Source organism: Oncorhynchus nerka, linkage group LG8 (assembly GCF_034236695.1).
Source record: "Oncorhynchus nerka isolate Pitt River linkage group LG8, Oner_Uvic_2.0, whole genome shotgun sequence".
Lineage (NCBI taxonomy): Eukaryota > Metazoa > Chordata > Actinopteri > Salmoniformes > Salmonidae > Oncorhynchus > Oncorhynchus nerka.
In genome coordinates this window covers 72,669,112-72,693,348 of record NC_088403.1, presented here as the reverse complement: position 1 = coordinate 72,693,348, position 24,237 = coordinate 72,669,112, and the positions used below count along the sequence as shown (strand labels likewise).

General features: G+C 41.3%; 1 protein-coding gene across 1 annotated transcript in view; it reads left to right on the top strand.

Moving 5' to 3' along the window:
• Positions 1–5,037: 5,037 nt before the first annotated feature.
• corin (corin, serine peptidase) overlaps positions 5,038–24,237 on the top strand; it is a gene marked incomplete at its 5' end in the record, with an annotated part of 101,535 nt that continues 82,335 nt past the window's right edge. Inside the window, 2 exons of the mRNA XM_065021179.1 lie at positions 5,038–5,251; positions 13,249–13,514. Of these exons, the coding sequence (XP_064877251.1) occupies positions 5,038–5,251; positions 13,249–13,514 (480 nt within the window). The remainder of the gene's footprint in view (positions 5,252–13,248; positions 13,515–24,237) is intronic.

Here is a 24,237-nt window from a genome sequence, read left to right as displayed (position 1 = left end):
ACACAAGATAAAATAAATAAGCATAAATATGGGTTGTATTTACAATGGTGTTTGTTCTTCACTGGTTGCCCTTTTCTCGTGGCAACAGGTCACAAATCTTGCTGCTGTGATGTCACACTGTGGAATTTCACCCAGTAGATATGGGAGTTTATCAAAATTGGATTTGTTTTCGAATTCTTTGTGGATCTGTGTGATCTGGGGGAAATATGTATCTCTAATATGGTCATACATTGGGCAGGAGGTTAGGAAGTGCAGCTCAGTTTCCACCTCATTTTGTGGGCAGTGAGCACATAGCCTGTCTTCTCTTGAGAGCCATGTCTGCCTACGGCGGCCTTTCTCAATAGCAAGGCTATGCTCACTGAGTCTGTACATAGTCAAAGCTTTCCTTAATTTTGGGTCAGTCACAGTGGTCAGGTATTCTGCCGCTGTGTACTCTCTGTTTAGGGCCAAATAGCATTCTAGTTTGCTCTGTTTTTTGTTAATTCTTTCCAATGTGTTAAGTAATTATCTTTTGTTTTCTCATGATTTGGTTGGGTCTAATTGTGCTGTTGTCCTGGGGCTCTGTAGGGTATGTTTGTGTTTGTGAACAGAGCCCCAGGACCAGCTTGCTTAGGGACTCTTCTCCAGGTTCATCTCTCTGTAGGTGATGGCTTTGTTATGGAAGGTTTGTGAATCGCTTCCTTTTAGGTGGTTGTAGAATTTAATGGCTCTTTTCTGGATTTTGATAATTAGTGGGTATCGGCCTAATTCTGCTCTGCATGCATTATTTGGTGTTTTACGTTGTACACGGAGGATATTTTTGCAGAATTCTGCGTGCAGAGTCTCAATTTGGTGTTTGTCCCATTTTGTGAAGTCTTGGTTGGTGAGCGGACCCCAGACCTCACAACCATAAAGGGCAATGGGCTCTATGACTGATTCAAGTATTTTTAGCCAAATCCTAATTGGTATGTTGAAATTTATGTTTCTTTTGATGGCATAGAATGCCCTTCTTGCCTTGTCTCTCAGATCGTTCACAGCTTTGTGGAAGTTACCTGTGGCACTGATGTTTAGGCCAAGGTATGTATAGTTTTTGTGTGCTCTAGGGCAACAGTGTCTAGATGGAATTTGTATTTGTGGTCCTGGTGACTGGACCTTTTTGGAACACCATTATTTTGGTCTTACTGAGATTTACTGTCAGGGCCCAGGTCTGACAGAATCTGTGCATAAGATCTAGGTGCTGCTGTAGGCCCTCCTTGGTTGGTGACAGAAGCACCAGATCATCAGCAAACAGCAGACATTTGACTTCGGATTCTAGCAGGGGAGGCCGGGTGCTGCAGACTTTTCTAGTGCCCGCGCCAATTCGTTGATATATATGTTGAAGAGGGTGGGGCTTAAGCTGCATCCTGTCTAACCTACGACCCTGTGTGAAGAAATGTGTGTGTTTTTGCCAATTTTAACCGCACACTTGTTGTTTGTGTACATGGATTTTATAATGTCGTATGTTTTACCCCCAACACCACTTTCCATCAGTTTGTATAGCAGACCCTCATGCCAGATTGAGTCGAAGGCTTTTTTGAAATCAACAAAGCATGAGAAGACTTTGCCTTTGTTTTGGTTTTGTTTGGTTGTCAATTAGGTTGTGCAGGGTGAATACATGGTCTGTTGTACGGTAATTTGGTAAAAAGCCAATTTGACATTTGCTCAGTACATTGTTTTCATTGAGGAAATGTACGAGTCTGCTGTTAATAATAATGCAGAGGATTTTCCCAAGGTTACTGTTGACACATATTCCACGGTAGTTATTGGGGTCAAATTTGTCTCCACTTTTTGTGGATTGGGGTGATCAGTCCTTGGTTCCAAATATTGGGGAAGATGCCAGAGCTAAGTATGATGTTAAAGAGTTTTAGTATAGCCAATTGGAATTTGTTGTCTGTATATTTGATCATTTCATTGAGGATACCATCGACACCACAGGCCTTTTTGGGTTGAAGGGTTTTTATTTTGTCCTGTAACTCATTCAATGTAATTGGAGAATCCAGTGGGTTCTGGTAGTCTTTAATAGTTGATTCTAAGATCTGTATTTGATCATGTATATGTTTTTGCTCTTTGTTCTTTGTTATAGAACCAAAAGATTGGAGAAGTGGTTTACCCATACATCTCCATTTTGGATAGATAATTCTTCGTGTTGTTGTTTGTTTAGTGTTTTCCAATTTTCCCAGAAGTGGTTAGAGTCTATGGATTCTTCAATTGCATTGAGCTGATTTCTGACATGCTGTTCCTTCTTTTTCCGTAGTGTATTTCTGTATTGTTTTAGTGATTCACCATAGTGAAGGCGTAGACTCAGGTTTTCCGGGTCTCTATGTTTTTGGTTGGACAGGTTTCTCAATTTCTTTCTTAGATTTTTGCATTCTTCATCAAACCATTTGTCATTATTGTTAATTTTCTTCGGTTTTCTATTTGAGATTTTTAGATTTGATAGGGAAGCTGAGAGGTCAAATATACTGTTAAGATTTTCTACTGCCAGGTTTACACCTTCACTATTACACTGGAACGTTTTACCCAGGAAATTGTCTAAAAGGGATTGAATTTGTTGTTGCCTAATTGTTTTTTGGTAGGTTTCCAAACTGGATTCCTTCCATCTATAGCATTTCTCTCTCTCTCTCACTCTCCTCTCTCCCCCCTCTCTCTCTCTCACTCTCCTCTCTCCCCCCTCTCTCTCTCTCTCTCCTCTCTCCCCCTCTCTCTCTCTCTCCTCTCTCTCCCCTCTTTCCCCCTCTCCCCCCTCTCTCTTTCTCCCCCTCTCTCCCCATGTCTCTCTCTCCTCCCCTCTCTCTCCCCCCCCCTCTCTCTCCCCATGTCTCTCTCTCCTCTCTCCTCCCTCTCTCCCCCTCTTTCCCCCCTCTCTCTCCTCTCTCCCCCTCTTTCTCCCCCTCTCTCTCTCCCCTCTTTCTCCCCCTCTCTCTCTCCCCTCTTTCTCCCCCTCTTTCTCCCTCTCCCCCACTCTTTCTCCCCCTCTCTCTCCCCCTCTCTCTCCCTCTCTCTCTCCCCCTCTCTTTCTCTCCCCTCTCTCTCTCCCCCCTCTCTTCTCCCCCTCTCTCTCTCCCCCTCTTTCTCCCCCTCTCTTCTCCCCCTCTTTCTCCCCCTTTTCTCCCCTCTTTCTCCCGCTCTCTCACTCCCCATGTCTCTCTCTCCTCTCTCTCCCCCTCTCTCTCCCTCTCTCCCCCCTCTCTCTCCCCTCTCTCTCCCCCAGGTCTTTTCCCCCCCTCTCCCCCTGGTCTTTCTTCCCCCTCTCCCCCTCTCTCCCCCCAGGTCTTTCTTCCCCTCTCTCTCCCCCTCTCTCTCTCTCCTCTCTCTCCCCCTCTCTCTTTCTCTCTACCCCCCTCTCTCTCCCCCTCGCTCTTTCTCCCCCTCTCTCTCCCCATGTCTCTTTCTCCCCCCTCTCTCTCCATGTCTCTTTCCCCCCCTCTCCCCCATGTCTCTCTCTCCTCTCTCCCCATGTCTCTCTCCCCATGCCTCTCCCCCTCTCTCTCCTCCCCCTCTCTCTCTCCTCTCTCCCCATGTCTCTCCCCCATGCCTCTCCCCCTCTCTCTCCCCCTCTCTCTCCCCTGTCTCTCTCTCCTCTCCCCCTCTCTCTCCCCCTGTCTCTCTCCTCTCCCCTCTCTCCCCCCTGTCTCTCTCTCTCTCCCCCTCTTTCTCCCCTCTCTCTCTCCCCCTCTCTTCTTTCTCCCCCTCTCTCCCCCTGTCTCTCCTCTCCCCCCTCTCTCTCCCCTGTCTCTCTCTCCTCTCCCCCCTCTCTCCCCTGTCTCTCTCCCCCCTCTTTCTCCCCCCTCTCTCCCCCTCTCCCCCTCTCTCTCCCCCTCTCTCTCCCCCTCTTTCTCCCCCTCTCTCTCCCCCCTTTCTTCTCCTCCCCCTCTCTCTCCCCCTCTCTCCCCTCTCTCTCCCCCTCTCTCCCCCTCTCTCCCCCTCTCTCCCCCTCTCTCCCCCTCTCTCTCCCTCTCCCTCTCTCTCCCCGTCTCTCTCTCCCCATGTCTCTCTCCCCCTCTCTCTGTCCTCTATCTCCCCCCTCTCTCCTCTCTCCCCCTCTCTCTCTCTCTCTCTCACTCTCCTCTCTCCCCCTCTCTCTCTCCTCTCTTCCCCCCTCTCCCCCTCTCTCTTTCTCCCCCTCTCTCTCCCCATGTCTCTCTCTCCTCTCTCCCCATGTCTCTCTCCCATGCCTCTCCCCCTCTCTCTCCCCCCCTCTCTCTCCCCCTGTCTCTCTCCTCTCCCCCTCTCTCTCCCCCCTGTCTCTCTCTCTCTCCCCCTCTCTCTCCCTGTCTCTCTCTCTCTCTCCCCCCCTCTCTTCCCCCTGCTCCCCCTCTCTCTCCCCCTCTTTCTCCCCCTCTCTCTCCCCTCTCTCCCCCTCTCTTTCCCCCTCTTTCTCCCCCTCTTTCTCCCCCTCTTTCTCCCCCCCTCTCTCTCTCCCCCCTCTCTCTCCCCTCTCTCTCCCCCTCTCTCTCCCCTCTCTCTCTCCCCCTCTCTCCCCATGTCTCTCTCTCCCCTCTCTCTCCCCCTCTCTCTCCCCCCATGTCTCTCTCTCCCCCTCTCTCTCCCCCCTCTCTCTCTCCCCATGTCTCTCTCTCCCCTCTCTCCCTCCCCATGTCTCTCTCTCCCCATGTCTCTCTCTCCCCATGTCTCTCTCTCCCCCATGTCTCTCTCTCCCCATGTCTCTCTTTCCCATGTCTCTCTCTCTCTTCTGTCTCCCCCGTCTCTCTCCCCATGTCTCTCTCCCCCTCTCTCTCCCCATGTCTCTCTCCCCCCTCTCTCTCCCCATGTCTCTCCCCCTCTCTCTCTCCCCATGTCTCTCCCCCTCTCTCTCCCCCATGTCTCTCCCCCTCTCTCTCCCCATGTCTCTCCCCTCTCTCTCTCTCCCCTCTCCCCCCTCTCTCTCTCCCCATGTCTCCCCCTCTCCCCCTACAGACTGTGCACCATGCTTCCCTATAACCAGACGTCTCAGTCACCAGGGCTAGCGGTGGTGAGGGCCTCAGAGGTTGACATGTCTCTCCTCTCTCCCCCCTACAGACTGTGTCCTGATCTCAGAAGCCCAGTGCACCATGCTTCCCTATAACCAGACGTCTCAGTCACCAGGGCTAGCGGTGGTGAGGGCCTCGGAGGTTGACATGTTTCTCAAGTTCTTTTCCTATTTACACCGGCTCGGCTGCTACAGACACATCATGCTGTTCGGCTGCACGCTTGCTCTACCAGAATGCATCACTCCACGCCATGGACAACCCAGGTAGGGGAGTGTGTGTGTGTTGGTACAGTGCTGTTACTTCTCCTAAATTACTATTTATATATTTGTTGTGTAAAGTCTCTCCAAACCAGTCTTTTTTTATTGTTCATAAATACTTTTCGTAATAATATATATATAACATACATCGCAGTATTTTAAAAAATCTACCAATTGGTGCTGAACAGGAGACAAATATGTGTGCTTCCTGTCATTGATCCCTAATATTCTGAACATTTCTCTGCATATTGTATATTCTAGTGAGTCTGTCCAGAAAACTCTTATTAACCTGTTGCGACGAGCAATCCCGTATCCGGGAGCGTAATTATAGCCTCAAGCTCATTACCATAACGCAACGTTAACTATTCATGAAAATCGCAAATTAAATGAAATAAATATATTGGCTCACAAGCTTAGCCTTTTGTTAACAACACTGTCATCTCAGATTTTCAAAAAATGCTTTTCAACCATAGCTACACAAGCATTTGTGTAAGAGTATTGATAGCTAGCATAGCATTAAGCCTAGCATTCAGCAGGCAACATTTTCACAAAAACAAGAAAAGCATTCAAATAAAATAATTTACCTTTGAAGAACTTCGGATGTTTTCAATGAGGAGAGACTCAGTTAGATAGCAAATGTTCAGTTCTTCCAAAAATATTATTTGTGTAGGAGAAATAGCTCTGTTTTGTTCATCACGTTTGGCTAAGAAAAAACCCCGAAAATTGTCATTACAACGCAAACTTTTTTCCAAATTAACTCCATAATATCGACAGAAACATGGCAAACGTTGTTTAGAATCAATCCTCAAGGTGTTTTTCACATATCTATTCGATGATAAATCACTCGTGGCAGTTTGGTTTCTCCTCTGACGGAGGACACCGAGCGGACACCTGGTAAATGTAGTCTCTTATGGTCAATTTTCCAATGATATGCCTACAAATACGTCACAATGCTGCAAACGCCTTGGGGAAACGACAGAAAGTGTAGGCTCATTCCTGGCGCATTCACAGCCATATAAGGAGACATTGGAACACAGCGCCTCCAAAATTTGGCTCACTTCCTGTATGAAATTTCATCTTGGTTTCGCCTGTAGCATTAGTTCTGTGGCACTCACAGACAATATCGTTGCAGTTTTGGAAATGTCAAGAGTGTTTTCTTTCCAAAGCTGTCAATTATATGCATAGTCGAGCATCTTTTCGTGACAAAATATCTTGTTTAAAACGGGAACGTTTTTCATCCAAAAATGAAATACTGCCCCCAGAGGTTCAAGAGGTTAAATGTACACCAAATTTAAAAGGGATAGCTTTAAATCAATGTGCTGAAAACCATATTGAATCAAAACTCCACGAGAAAATCTGTTGGCCAGCAAGAGGGTTTTCAGCGGTTTTATTTCATGTATTCAGCACCAATGACTGAGAATGGCAGAGGAAAGACATTTCCTAAGTCTGAATTGGGCCCTAAGTCATTCTATATGTCCTTTTATATATCATTCTATGGGCCCTAAGTCATTCTATATGTCCTTTAATATATCATTCTATGGGGTCCATTTTGGCTGGTCTTAAGCCAGTGCATTTGTCAAATGCTCCTCTGCCATTTCGACCTGTACGCGCTTTTCTATTCCCAAAACGTCGCGCCAGGATTGGTAATTTACCTGTCTTATATGAGCTCGCTTTCACTGAGGTGGGATGTGTGGCAATATCTGAGGTGTGTCCTTAAAAAACGTGCCAAATCCCCATTTCAGTATGTGCTGGCGGGGATATTTAAGACCAACCGAAAACTGTTAGCAGTTGGTTTTGACTGCAGCAGCAACCTGTCCTGAGGCACAGTACTCATAACTCACAGAGAACAGAAGAGATGGTTTTTCTTTGTGCCCGTTAAGCTCGTATTTGTTTTTTTCATTTGGTTAAATACCAAGTAGAAGCCTCTGAATGATGTTTTGTTTACGTAGATATGATCTGTTAATATTATTAACAGATTAACAAATATTAGCAGATCATGTTGGGGAGGAACAAACCAGTGAGGAGACAAGCCCTTTATCTACGGTATTTTAGCCACCACCTCTATTGGGGTGTAGAAACCCCTCCATAGAGATGGACTGGGAGATGGACTGGGAGATGGACTGGGAGATGGACTGGGAGATGGACTGGGAGATGGACTGGGAGATGAAACCCCTCCATGTAGATGGACTGGGAGATGAAACCCCTCCATGTAGATGGACTGAGGGATGAAACCCCTCCATAGAGATGGACTGGGAGATGAAACCCCTCCATAGAGATGGACTGGGAGATGAAGCCCCTCCATGGAGATGGACTGGGAGATGAAACCCCTCCATAGAGATGGACTGGGAGATGAAACCTCCATAGAGATGGACTGGGAGATGACACCCCTCCATAGAGATGGACTGGGAGATGAAACCCCTCCATGTAGATGGACTGGGAGATGAAACCTCCATAGAGATGGACTGGGAGATGAAGCCCCTCCATGGAGATGGACTGGGAGATGAAACCCCTCCATGGAGATGGACTGGGAGATGAAACCCCTCCATGGAGATGGACTGGGAGATGAAACCCCTCCATAGAGATGGACTGGGAGATGAAACCCCTCCATGGAGATGGACTGGGAGATGACACCCCTCCATAGAGATGGACTGGGAGATGACACCCCTCCATAGAGATGGACTGGGAGATGAAACCCCTCCATAGAGATGGACTGGGAGATGACACCCCTCCATAGAGATGGACTGGGAGATGAAACCCCTCCATGGAGATGGACTGGGAGATGACACCCCTCCATGGAGATGGACTGGGAGATGACACCCCTCCATAGAGATGGACTGGGAGATGACACCCCTCCATAGAGATGAGATGAAACCCCTCCATAATGACAGCTGCTTCAACAGTGTCTGCTGTCTTCCTTATCCTGGCCATGCATTAGCCAACAGTCGGCTACGTTTCCCCTGCTCTAATAACAGCTGTCTTCCTTATCCTGGCCATGCATTAGCCAATGAGCCTGTCCATAACAGCTTTCTAAATGCTCTACTGGTTGAGGCTTTTGCATAATTCACAAAGCAATACTCCATTCAGCTTGTATCCATCCCCAAAGAGCTGTTACCAAAGACCCTCTCCCCCGAACATATTATTATTCATCCCTATAATACAGTATCAAAAGTAGTCCTAGACTATATCATGTTATTATTCATTCCTATTATACAGTATCAACAGTAGTCCTAGACTATATGTTATTATTCAGTAATACAGGATCAACAGTAGTCCTAGACTATATCATGTTATTATTCAGTAATACAGGATCAACAGTAGTCCTAGACTATATCATGTTATTATTCAGTAATACAGGATCAACAGTAGTCCTAGACTATATGTTATTATTCAGTAATACAGTATCAACAGTAGTCCTAGACTATATGTTATTATTCAGTAATACAGTATCAACAGTAGTCCTAGACTATATGTTATTATTCAGTAATACAGGATCAACAGTAGTCCTAGACTATATGTTATTATTCATTCCTATTATACAGTATCAACAGTAGTCTTAGACTATATGTTATTATTCAGTAATACAGTATCAACAGTAGTCCTAGACTATATCATGTTATTATTCAGTAATACAGGATCAACAGTAGTCCTAGACTATATCATGTTATTATTCAGTAATACAGGATCAACAGTAGTCCAAGACTATATCATGTTATTGTTCATTCCTATAATACAGTATCAACAGTAGTCCTAGACTATATCATGTTATTATTCATTCCTATTATACAGTATCAACAGTAGTCCTAGACTATATGTTATTATTCAGTAATACAGGATCAACAGTAGTCCAAGACTATATCATGTCATGTCATTCCTGCTTACAAGCAAAAACTAAAGCAGGAAGTACCAGTGACTCGCTCAATAAGGAAGTGGTCAGATGGTGTAGATGCTCAGCTACAGTAATGTTCTACTAGCACAGACTGGAATATGTTCTGGGATTCTTCCAATGGCATTGAGGAGTATAACCACATCAGTCACTGGCTTCATCAATAAGTGCATGGAGGACGTCGTCCCACAGTGACTGTACGTACATACCCCAACCAGAAGCCATGGATTACAGGCAACATCCGCACTGAGCTAAAGGGCCGCTTTCACGGAGTGGGACTCGCTTTCACGGAGTGGGACTCTAACCCGGACGCTTATAAGAAATCCTGTTATGCCCTCCGACGAACCATCAAACAGGCAAAGCGTCAATACAGGACTAAGATTGAATCCTACTACACCGGCTCTGATGCTTGTCGGATGTGGAAGAACTTGCAAACTATTATGGACTATAAAGGGAAGCACAGCCATGAGCTGCCCAGTGAAACGAGCCTACCAGACGAGCTAAATTATGCGTGCTTCGAGGCAAGCAACACTGAAGCATGTATGAGAGCACCAGCTGTTCCGGACAACTGTGTGATCACTCTCTCCGTAGCCGATGCGAGCAAGGCCTTTAAACAGGTCAACATTCTCAAGGCCAGAGGCGCAGAATGATTACCAGGATGTGTACTCCGAGCATGCACTGACCAACTGACAAGTGTCTTCACTGACATTTTCAACCCGTCCCTGACCAAGTCTGCAATAACATGTTTCAAGCAGACCACCATGTGCCCAATAACATCAAGGTATCCTGCTTAACCTGTTGCTCCTACCCTCTACTTTTTTTGAACATTTTGTTAAAAATCGCGCAACATTTCAGCGCCCTGCTACTCATGCCAGGAATATAGTACGTTCATATGGTTAGAATGTGTGGATAGGAAACCCTCGGACGTTTTTAAAACTGGTTAAATCACGACTGTGGCTATTACATAACGTGCGTTACATCGGAAAGCGCAGGAAAACCTGATCACAGAAAATGGAAATAAATATCCTTGCGCCACTTCAAGCAATTGTTAACAGTGAGCCGAATTAGATAAGACCGAGCATTCAACTCCCACAGCATCCCCATGTTGTCTAGAGTCTTGTGAATTGAATCCTCTTTGATTCTTGGTTGAACCGAAAGAGGGGCACGACTTACCTCCGGTCTCCGCCCAGATCATTCCGGAAGAGCTCTCTCCTGAAATTTTTTCCAAGACGACAGCTAATGATATTTACATCGCCTACGGATGATTTTTATCGCTTATTAACGTTTACTAATACCTAAAGTAGCATTACAAACGTATTTCGAAGTGTTTTGTGAAAGTTTATCGTCTACTTTTTGAATTAAAAAAAATGACAACTAGAGGCAAGAGGTTAAATGACTACCGACACGTAGCACTCACATCTGTAGCCATGAAGTGCTTTGAAAGGCTGGCCATGGCTCACATCAACACCATTATCACAGGAACCTAGACCCACTCCAATTTGCATACCGCCCCAACAGATCCATAGATGATGCAATCTCTATTGCACTCCACACTGCCCTTTCCCACCTGGACAAAAGGAACACCTATGTGAGAATGCTATTCATTGACTACAGCTCAGTGTTCAACACAATAGTGCCCTCAAAGCTCATCACTAAGCTAAGGACCCTGGGACTAAACACCTCCCTCTGCAAATGGATCCTGGACTTCCTGATGAGCCACCCCCAGGTGGTAAGGGTACGTAACAACACAACTGCCATGCTGATCCTCAACACTGGGGCCCCTCAGGGGTGCATGCTCAGTCCCTTCCTGTACTCCCTGTTCACCCATGACTGCACGTCCAGACTCCAACACCATCATTGAGTTTGCTGTTATGGGCCGCGCAGTGGTCTGTGCCACTAGAGATCCTGATTCGCGTCCAGGCTCTGTCGCAGCTGGGTCAGGGAGAGGTTGAATATGTCAGTGGAGACACTTGCCAGTTGGTCCGACACATGCTTTGAGTACACATCCTAGTAATCTGTCTGCGGCTTTGTGAATGTTTGACCTGTTTAAAAGTCTCGCTCACATCGGCTACCGAAAGTGTTATCACACAGACGTCCAGAACAGCTGGTGCTGTCATGCATGCTTCAGTGTTGTTTGCTTCAAAGCTATCGTAAAAAGCATTTAGCACGTCTGGAAGCTTCACGTCAATGGGCAGCTCTGGGTTTCCGATTTATATTGGCAAAAGTATCACTGCACTTCTCCCGAACCATTAAATTCACATTTCAATCTAAAATATAAATAACCAGCAGTAGGGGGCACAAGGAGTAACGGAGTTGTTGCCCTCACTTAGACGTCTTTATCCAAATTAAAACCTTTTTTTTTTGCTACCTTTTCTTTGCTTGATCACAGAGGGGAGGCTAATTCCACAGACTAACGCCTGTATAGAAAAACCTGCTCCTCGCAGGACTGTTGACTCTTGGGATTTTACAAGACATGTCACTAGCTCTGCTATTGTAACCGTGTTGGTTATAGACCATGTCAATGTGGTTTATCATGTAACCTGGGGCACGATCATTTAAGTGATATCCTCTGGGTCCACATTGTACAATTTGTTGTATATGTATATATATATATATATGTCTCTTACCCAAAATGAATTCAATTCAATTAAAATGCGTTTTGTAAGGATAGAGTACTGCAGCTGATACATCTCTCTCTCCTTTTCTCTCTCTCTATTCTCTCTCCTTTTCTCTCTCCTTTTCTCTCTCTCCCTCTCTACCTCTCTCCTTTTCTCTCTCTATTCTCTCTCTCCTTTTCTCTCTCTCTATTCTCTCTCCTTTTCTCTCTCTCTATTCTCTCTCTCCTTTTCTCTCTCTATTCTCTCTCTCCTTTTCTCTCTCTCTATTCTCTCTCCTTTTCTCCCTCTCTACCTCTCTCCTTTTCTCTCTCTATTCTCTCTCTCCTTTTCTCTCTCTCTATTCTCTCTCTCCTTTTCTCTCTCTCTATTCTCTCTCTCCTTTTCTCTCTCTCTATTCTCTCTCCTTTTCTCTCTCTCTATTCTCTCTCTCCTTTTCTCTCTCTCTATTCTCTCTCTCCTTTTCTCTCTCTCTATTCTCTCTCTCCTTTTCTCTCTCTCTATTCTCTCTCTCCTTTTCTCTATTCTCTCTCTCCTTTTTCTCTCTCTCTATTCTCTCTCTCTTTTCTCTCTCTCTTCTCTCTCTCCTTTTCTCTCTCTCTATTCTCTCTCTCCTTTTCTCTCTCTCTATTCTCTCTCTCCTTTTCTCTCTCCTTTTCTCTCTCTCCTTTTCTCTCTCCTATTCTCTCTCTCCTTTTCTCTCTCTCTATTCTCTCTCTCCTTTTCTCTCTCTCCTTTTCTCTCTCTCTATTCTCTCTCTCCTTTTCTCTCTCTCTATTCTCTCTCTCCTTTTCTCTCTCCTTTTCTCTCTCTCTATTCTCTCTCTCCTTTTCTCTCTCCTTTTCTCTCTCTCTATTCTCTCTCTCCTTTTCTCTCTCCTTTTCTCTCTCTATTCTCTCTCTCCCTCTCTACCTCTCTCCTTTTCTCTCTCTCTATTCTCTCTCTCCTTTTCTCTCTCTATTCTCTCTCTCCTTTTCTCTCTCTATTCTCTCTCTCCTTTTCTCTCTCTATTCTCTCTCTCCTTTTCTCTCTCCTTTTCTCTCTCTCTATTCTCTCTCTCCTTTTCTCTCTCTATTCTCTCTCTCCTTTTCTCTCTCTATTCTCTCTCTCTATTCTCTCTCTCCTTTTCTCTCTCCTTTTCTCTCTCTCTATTCTCTCTCTCCTTTTCTCTCTCCTTTTCTCTCTCCTTTTCTCTCTCCTTTTCTCTCTCTATTCTCTCTCTCCCTCTCTACCTCTCTCCTTTTCTCTCTCCTTTTCTCTCTCTCTATTCTCTCTCTCCTTTTCTCTCTCCTTTTCTCTCTCTATTCTCTCTCTCCCTCTCTACCTCTCTCCTTTTCTCTCTCCTTTTCTCTCTCTATTCTCTCTCTCCCTCTCTACCTCTCTCCTTTTCTCTCTCCTTTTCTCTCTCTCTATTCTCTCTCTCCTTTTCTCTCTCCTTTTCTCTCTCTATTCTCTCTCTCCCTCTCTACCTCTCTCCTTTTCTCTTTTTCTATTCTCCTCTCTAGACGTGTCGTCCTTCCCTGTCAGTCGTTCTGTGAGTCGGCCAGAGAGGGCTGTGGACCTGTCCTCCAGCTGTTCAACGCATCATGGCCTGACTTCCTGCGATGCTCCCAGTTCACCAACAACACTTCCGGGTTGCCAGGGTTGTCGTCCATGGCAATGCAAGCCGAGTCGGGGGTCAGCCCAGGTACAGGGGTTAACTCGGCACTCCTCAGCCCCAACTCCATCCCTTCCAGCTGCTACTCTCCCAGACAGGTCAAAGGCAAACCATGTGAGTCAGAACATGCTTGTTCACTATACACACTATAGACACACTATAGACACACTATAGACACACTATAGACACTATAGACACTATAGACACACTATAGACACACTATAGACACACTAGACACACTATAGACACACTATAGACACACTAGACACACTATAGACACACTATAGACACTATAGACACACTAGACACACTATAGACACACTATAGACACACTAGACACACTATAGACACACTATACACACTATAGACACTATAGACACACTATAGACACACTATATACACACTATATACACACTATAGACACTATATACACACTATAGACACACTATAGACACACTATAGACACTATATACACACTATATACACACTATATACACACTATACACACACTATATACACACTATATACACACTATACACACACTATAGACATACTATATACACACTATATACACACTATACACACACTATATACACACTATATACACACTATACACACTATACACACACTATATACACTATATACACACTCTCTACACACTATATACACACTATAGACACACTCAACACACTATATGCACACTATAGACACACTATAGACACTATAGACACTATATACACACTATAGACACACTATATGCACACTATAGACACTATATACACACTATATACACACTATAGACACACTATAGACACACTATAGACACACTATATACACACTATAGACACTATAGACACTATAGACACACTATAGACACACTATATACACACTATATACATTTACATTTTACATCTACACACTATAGACACACTATAGACACACTATAGACACACTATATACACACTATATACACACTATAGACACACTATAGACACACTATAGACACACTATAGACACTATAGACACTATAGACACACTATAGACACACTATAGACACACTATAGACACACTATAGACACACTATATACACACTATAGACACACTATAGACACACTATAGACACTATAGACACACTATAGACACTATAGACACACTATAGACACACTATAGACACACTATAGACACTATAGACACTATAGACACTATAGACACACTATAGACACTATAGACACACTATAGACACACTATAGACACACTATAGACACACTATATACACTATAGACACTATAGACACACTATAGACACACTATAGACACACTATATACACACTATAGACACTATAGACATGACACACTATACACTATAGACACACTATAGACACACTATAGACACACTATAGACACTATAGACACTATAGACACACTATAGACACACTATAGACACTATAGACACACTATATACACACTATATACACACTATAGACACACTATAGACACACTATAGACACACTATAGACACACTATAGACACACTATAGACACACTATATACACACTATATACACACTATAGACACACTATAGACACACTATAGACACTATAGACACACTATATACACACTATAGACACACTATAGACACACTATAGACACACTATAGACACACTATAGACACTATAGACACTATAGTCACACTATAGACACACTATAGACACACTAGACACAATATAGACACACTATAGACACACTAGACACACTATAGACACACTATAGACACACTATACACACTATAGACACTATATACACACTATATACACACTATAGACACACTATATACACACTATAGACACTATATACACACTATAGACACACTATAGACACACTATAGACACACTATAGACACTATATACACACTATAGACACACTATAGACACACTATAGACACACTATACACACTATAGACACACTAGACACACTAGACACACTAGACACACTATAGACACACTATAGACACACTATAGACACACTATAGACACACTATAGACACACTATACACTATAGACACACTATAGACACACTATAGACACACTATAGACACACTAGACACACTATAGACACACTATAGACACTATAGACACACTATAGACACACTATACACACTATAGACACACACTATAGACACACTATAGACACACTATAGACACACTATAGACACTATAGACACACTATATACACACTATAGACACACTATAGACACACTATAGACACACTATAGACACACTAGACACACTATAGACACACTATAGACACACTATAGACACACTATAGACACACTATAGACACACTATAGACACACTATAGACACACTATAGACACACTATAGACACACTATAGACACACTATAGACACACTATAGACACACTATAGACACTATAGACACACTATAGACACACTATAGACACACTATAGACACACTATAGACACACTATAGACACACTATAGACACACTATAGACACACTATAGACACACTATATACACACTATAGACACACTATAGACACACTATAGACACACTATACACACTATAGACACACTATACACACTATAGACACACTATAGACACACTATAGACACACTATAGACACACTATAGACACACTATACACACTACACACTATAGACACACTATAGACACACTATAGACACACTATAGACACACTATAGACACACTATAGACACACTATACACACTATAGACACACTATAGACACACTATAGACACACTATAGACACACTAGACACACTATAGACACACTAGACACACTATAGACACACTATAGACACACTAGACACACTATAGACACACTATAGACACACTAGACACACTATAGACACACTATACACACTATAGACACACTATAGACACACTATAGACACACTATACACACTATAGACACTATAGACACACTATAGACACACTATAGACACATAGACACTATATACACACTATAGACACACTATAGACACACTATATACACACTATAGACACACTATAGACACACTATAGACACACTATAGACACACTATAGACACACTATAGACACTATAGACACACTATAGACACACTATAGACACTATAGACACACTATAGACACACTATAGACACACTATAGACACACTATACACACTATAGACACACTATAGACACACTATAGACACACTATAGACACACTATAGACACACTATAGACACACTATAGACACACTATAGACACACTATAGACACACTATAGACACACTATAGACACACTAGACACACTATAGACACACTATAGACACACTATAGACACACTATACACACTATAGACACACTATAGACACACTATAGACACACTATAGACACATATACACACTATAGACACACTATAGACACACTATAGACACACTATACACACTATATACACACTATAGACACACTATAGACACACTATATACACACTATAGACACACTATACACACTATAGACACACTATAGACACACTATAGACACACTATAGACACTACTATAGACACATAGACACATAGACACACACACTAGACACACTATAGACACACTAGACACACTATAGACACACTATAGACACACTATAGACACACTATAGACACACTATAGACACACTATAGACACACTATAGACACACTATAGACACACTATACACACTATAGACACTATAGACACACTATAGACACACTATAGACACACTATAGACACACTATAGACACACTATAGACACACTATAGACACACTATAGACACACTATAGACACTATAGACACACTATAGACACACTATAGACACACTATAGACACACTATAGACACACTATAGACACACTATAGACACACTATAGACACACTATATACACACTATAGACACACTATAGACACACTATAGACACACTATAGACACTATAGACACACTATAGACACTATAGACACACTATAGACACACTATACACACTATAGACACACTATAGACACACTATAGACACACTATAGACACACTATAGACACACTATACACACTATAGACACACTATAGACACACTATAGACACACTATAGACACACTATAGACACACTATAGACACACTATAGACACACTATAGACACACTATAGACACACTATAGACACACTATAGACACACTATAGACACACTATAGACACACTAGACACACTATAGACACACTATAGACACACTATACACACTATAGACACACTATAGACACACTATAGACACTACTAGACACACTATAGACACACTATACACACTATAGACACACTATACACACTATAGACACACTATAGACACACTATACACACTATAGACACACTATAGACACACTATAGACACACTATAGACACACTATAGACACACTATAGACACACTATAGACACACTATAGACACTATAGACACACTATAGACACACTATAGACACACTATAGACACACTATAGACACACTATAGACACACTATAGACACACTATAGACACTATAGACACACTATAGACACACTATAGACACACTATAGACACACTATAGACACACTATAGACACACTATAGACACACTATAGACACACTATAGACACACTATAGACACACTATAGACACACTATAGACACACTATACACACACTATAGACACACTATAGACACACTATAGACACACTATAGACACACTATAGACACACTATAGACACACTATAGACACACTATAGACACACTATAGACACACTATAGACACACTATAGACACACTATAGACACACTATAGACACACTATAGACACACTATAGACACACTATAGACACACTATAGACACACTATAGACACACTATAGACACACACATAGACACACTATAGACACACTATAGACACACTATAGACACACTATAGACACACTATAGACACACTATAGACACACTATAGACACACTATAGACACACTATAGACACACTATAGACACACTATAGACACACTATAGACACACTATACACATAGACACACTATAGACACACTATACACACTATAGACACACTATAGACACACTATAGACACACTATAGACACACTATAGACACACTATAGACACACTATAGACACACTATAGACACACTATAGACACACTATAGACACACTATAGACACACTATAGACACACACTATAGACACACTATATACACACTATAGACACACTATAGACACACTATATAGACACACTATACACACTATAGACACACTATAGACACACTATATACACACTATAGACACACTATAGACACACTATATAGACACACTATAGACACACTATAGACACTATAGACACACTATAGACACACTATAGACACACTATAGACACACTATAGACACACTATAGACACACTATAGACACACTATAGACACACTATAGACACACTATAGACACACTATAGACACACTATATACACACTATAGACACACTATAGACACACACTATAGACACAGACACACTAGACACACTATAGACACACTATAGACACACTATAGACACACTATAGACACACTATAGACACTATACACTATAGACACACTATAGACACACTAGACACACACACTATAGACACACTATACACACTATAGACACATACACACTATAGACACACTATAGACACACTATAGACACACTATAGACACACACTATAGACACACTATACACACTATAGACACACTATAGACACACTATAGACACTATAGACACACTATAGACACACTATAGACACTATAGACACTATAGACACACTAGACACACTATAGACACACTATAGACACACTATAGACACACTATAGACACACTATAGACACACTATAGACACACTATAGACACACTATAGACACACTAGACACACTATAGACACACTATACACACACTATAGACACACTATAGACACTATAGACACACTATAGACACACTATAGACACACTATAGACACACTATAGACACTATAGACACACTATAGACACACTATAGACACTATAGACACTATATACACACTATAGACACACTATAGACACACTATAGACACACTATAGACACACTATAGACACACTATAGACACACTATAGACACACTATAGACACACTATAGACACACTATATACACACTATAGACACACTATAGACACTATAGACACACTATAGACACACTATAGACACTATAGACACACTATAGACACACTATAGACACACTAGACACACTATAGACACACTATAGACACACTACACACTATAGACACACTATAGACACTATATAGACACACACACTATAGACACACTATAGACACACTATAGACACACTATAGACACACTATAGACACACTATAGACACACTATAGACACACTATAGACACACTATAGACACACTATAGACACACTATAGACACACTATAGACACTATAGACACTATAGACACACTATACACACTATAGACACACTATAGACACACTATAGACACACTATAGACACACTATACACACTATAGACACACTATAGACACACTATAGACACACTATAGACACACTATACACACTATATACACATAGACACACTATAGACACACTATAGACACACTATAGACACACACACTATACACACTATATACACACTATAGACACACTATAGACACTATGACACTATAGACACACTATAGACACACTATAGACACACTATAGACACACTATAGACACACTATAGACACACTATAGACACACTATAGACACTATACACACTATAGACACACTATAGACACACTATAGACACACTATAGACACACTATAGACACACTATAGACACACTATATACACACTATAGACACACTATAAACACACTATAGACACACTATAGACACACTATAGACACACTATAGACACTATAGACACACTATAGACACACTATAGACACTATAGACACTATAGACACACTATAGACACACTATAGACACACTATAGACACACTATAGACACACTATAGACACATATACACACTATAGACACACTATAGACACACTATAGACACTATAGACACACTATAGACACACTATAGACACACTATAGACACACTATAGACACACTATAGACACACTATAGACACACTATAGACACACTATAGACACACTATATACACACTATAGACACTATATACACACTATAGACACACTATAGACACACTATAGACACACTATAGACACACTATAGACACATACACACTATAGACACACTATAGACACATAGACACACTAGACACACTATAGACACACTATAGACACACTATAGACACACTATAGACACTATAGACACACTATAGACACACTATAGACACACTATAGACACACTATAGACACACTATAGACACACTATAGACACACTATAGACACACTATAGACACACTATAGACACACTATACACACTATAGACACACACACTATAGACACACTATAGACACACTATAGACACACTAGACACACTATAGACACACTATAGACACTATAGACACACTATAGACACACTATAGACACACTATACACACTATAGACACACTATAGACACACTATAGACACACTATAGACACACTATAGACACACTATAGACACACTATACACACTATAGACACACTAGACACACTATAGACACACTATACACACTATAGACACACTAGACACACTATAGACACACTATAGACACACTATAGACACACTATACACACTATAGACACACTATAGACACACTATAGACACACTATAGACACACTATAGACACACTATAGACACACTATAGACACACTATACACACTATAGACACACTATAGACACACTATAGACACACTATAGACACACTATAGACACACTATAGACACACTATAGACACACTATAGACACACTATAGACACACTATACACACTATAGACACACACTATAGACACACTATACACACTATAGACACACTATATACACACTATAGACACTATAGACACACTATAGACACACTATAGACACACTATAGACACACTATAGACACACTATAGACACACTATAGACACACTATAGACACACTATAGACACACTATAGACACACTATATACACACTATAGACACACTATAGACACACTATAGACACACTATAGACACACTATAGACACACTATAGACACACTATACACACTATAGACACACTATACACACTATAGACACACTATATACACACTATAGACACACTATAGACACACTATAGACACACTATAGACACACTATAGACACACTATAGACACACTATAGACACACTATAGACACACTATAGACACACTATAGACACACTATAGACACTATAGACACTACACATATATAGACACACTATAGACACACACTACTAGACACACTATAGACACACTATAGACACACTATAGACACTATAGACACACTATAGACACACTATAGACACACTATAGACACACTATAGACACACTATAGACACACTATATACACACTATAGACACACTATAGACACACTATAGACACACTATAGACACACTATAGACACACTATAGACACTATAGACACACTATAGACACACTATAGACACACTATAGACACTATAGACACACTATAGACACACTATAGACACACTATAGACACATAGACACACTATAGACACACTATAGACACACTATAGACACACTATAGACACACTATATACACACTATAGACACTATAGACACACTATAGACACACTATAGACACACTATAGACACACTATAGACACACTATATACACACTATAGACACACTAGACACACTATAGACACACTATAGACACACTATATACACACTATAGACACTATAGACACACTATAGACACACTATAGACACACTATAGACACACTATAGACACACTATAGACACACTATAGACACACTATAGACACACTATAGACACACTATATACACACTATAGACACACTATAGACACTATATACACACTATACACACTATAGACACTATAGACACACTATAGACACTATAGACACACTATAGACACACTATAGACACACTATAGACACACTATAGACACTATAGACACACTATAGACACACTATAGACACACTATAGACACACTATAGACACACTATAGACACTATAGACACACTATAGACACACTATAGACACACTATAGACACACTATAGACACACTATAGACACACTATAGACACACTATAGACACTATAGACACACTATAGACACACTATAGACACACTATAGACACACTATAGACACACTATAGACACACTATATACACACTATAGACACACTATAGACACACTATAGACACACTATAGACACACTATAGACACACTATAGACACACTATAGACACACTATAGACACACTATAGACACTATAGACACACTAGACACACTATAGACACACTATAGACACACTATAGACACACTATATACACACTATAGACACTATAGACACACTATAGACACACTATATACACACTATAGACACACTATAGACACACTATAGACACACTATAGACACACTATAGACACACTATAGACACACTATAGACACACTATAGACACACTATAGACACACTATAGACACACTATAGACACACTATAGACACATATACACACTATAGACACACTATAGACACACTATAGACACACTATAGACACACTATAGACACACTATAGACACACTATAGACACTATAGACACACTATAGACACACTATAGACACACTATAGACACTATAGACACACTATACACACTATAGACACTATAGACACACTATAGACACACTATAGACACACTATAGACACACTATAGACACACTATAGACACACTATAGACACACTATAGACACACTATAGACACACTATAGACACACTATAGACACACTATACACACTATAGACACACTATAGACACACTATAGACACTATACACACTATAGACACACTATAGACACTATAGACACACTATAGACACACTATAGACACACTATATACACACTATAGACACTATAGACACACTATAGACACACTATAGACACACTATAGACACACTAGACACACTATAGACACACTATAGACACACTATAGACACACTATAGACACACTATAGACACACTATAGACACACTATAGACACACTATAGACACACTATAGACACACTATAGACACACACTATAGACACACTATAGACACACTACTATAGACACACTATAGACACACTATAGACACACTATAGACACACTATAGACACACTATATACACACTATAGACACACTATAGACACACTATAGACACACTATAGACACTATATACACACTATAGACACACTATAGACACACTATAGACACACTATACACACTATAGACACACTATAGACACACTATAGACACACTATAGACACACTATAGACACACTATAGACACACTATAGACACTATAGACACACTATAGACACACTATAGACACACTAGACACACTATAGACACACTATATACACACTATATACACACTATAGACACACTATAGACACACTATAGACACACTATAGACACACTAGACACTATATACACACTATAGACACACTATAGACACACACTATAGACACACTATAGACACACTATAGACACACTATAGACACACTATAGACACACTATAGACACACTATAGACACACTAGACACACTATAGACACACTATACACACTATAGACACACTATAGACACACTATAGACACACTATAGACAC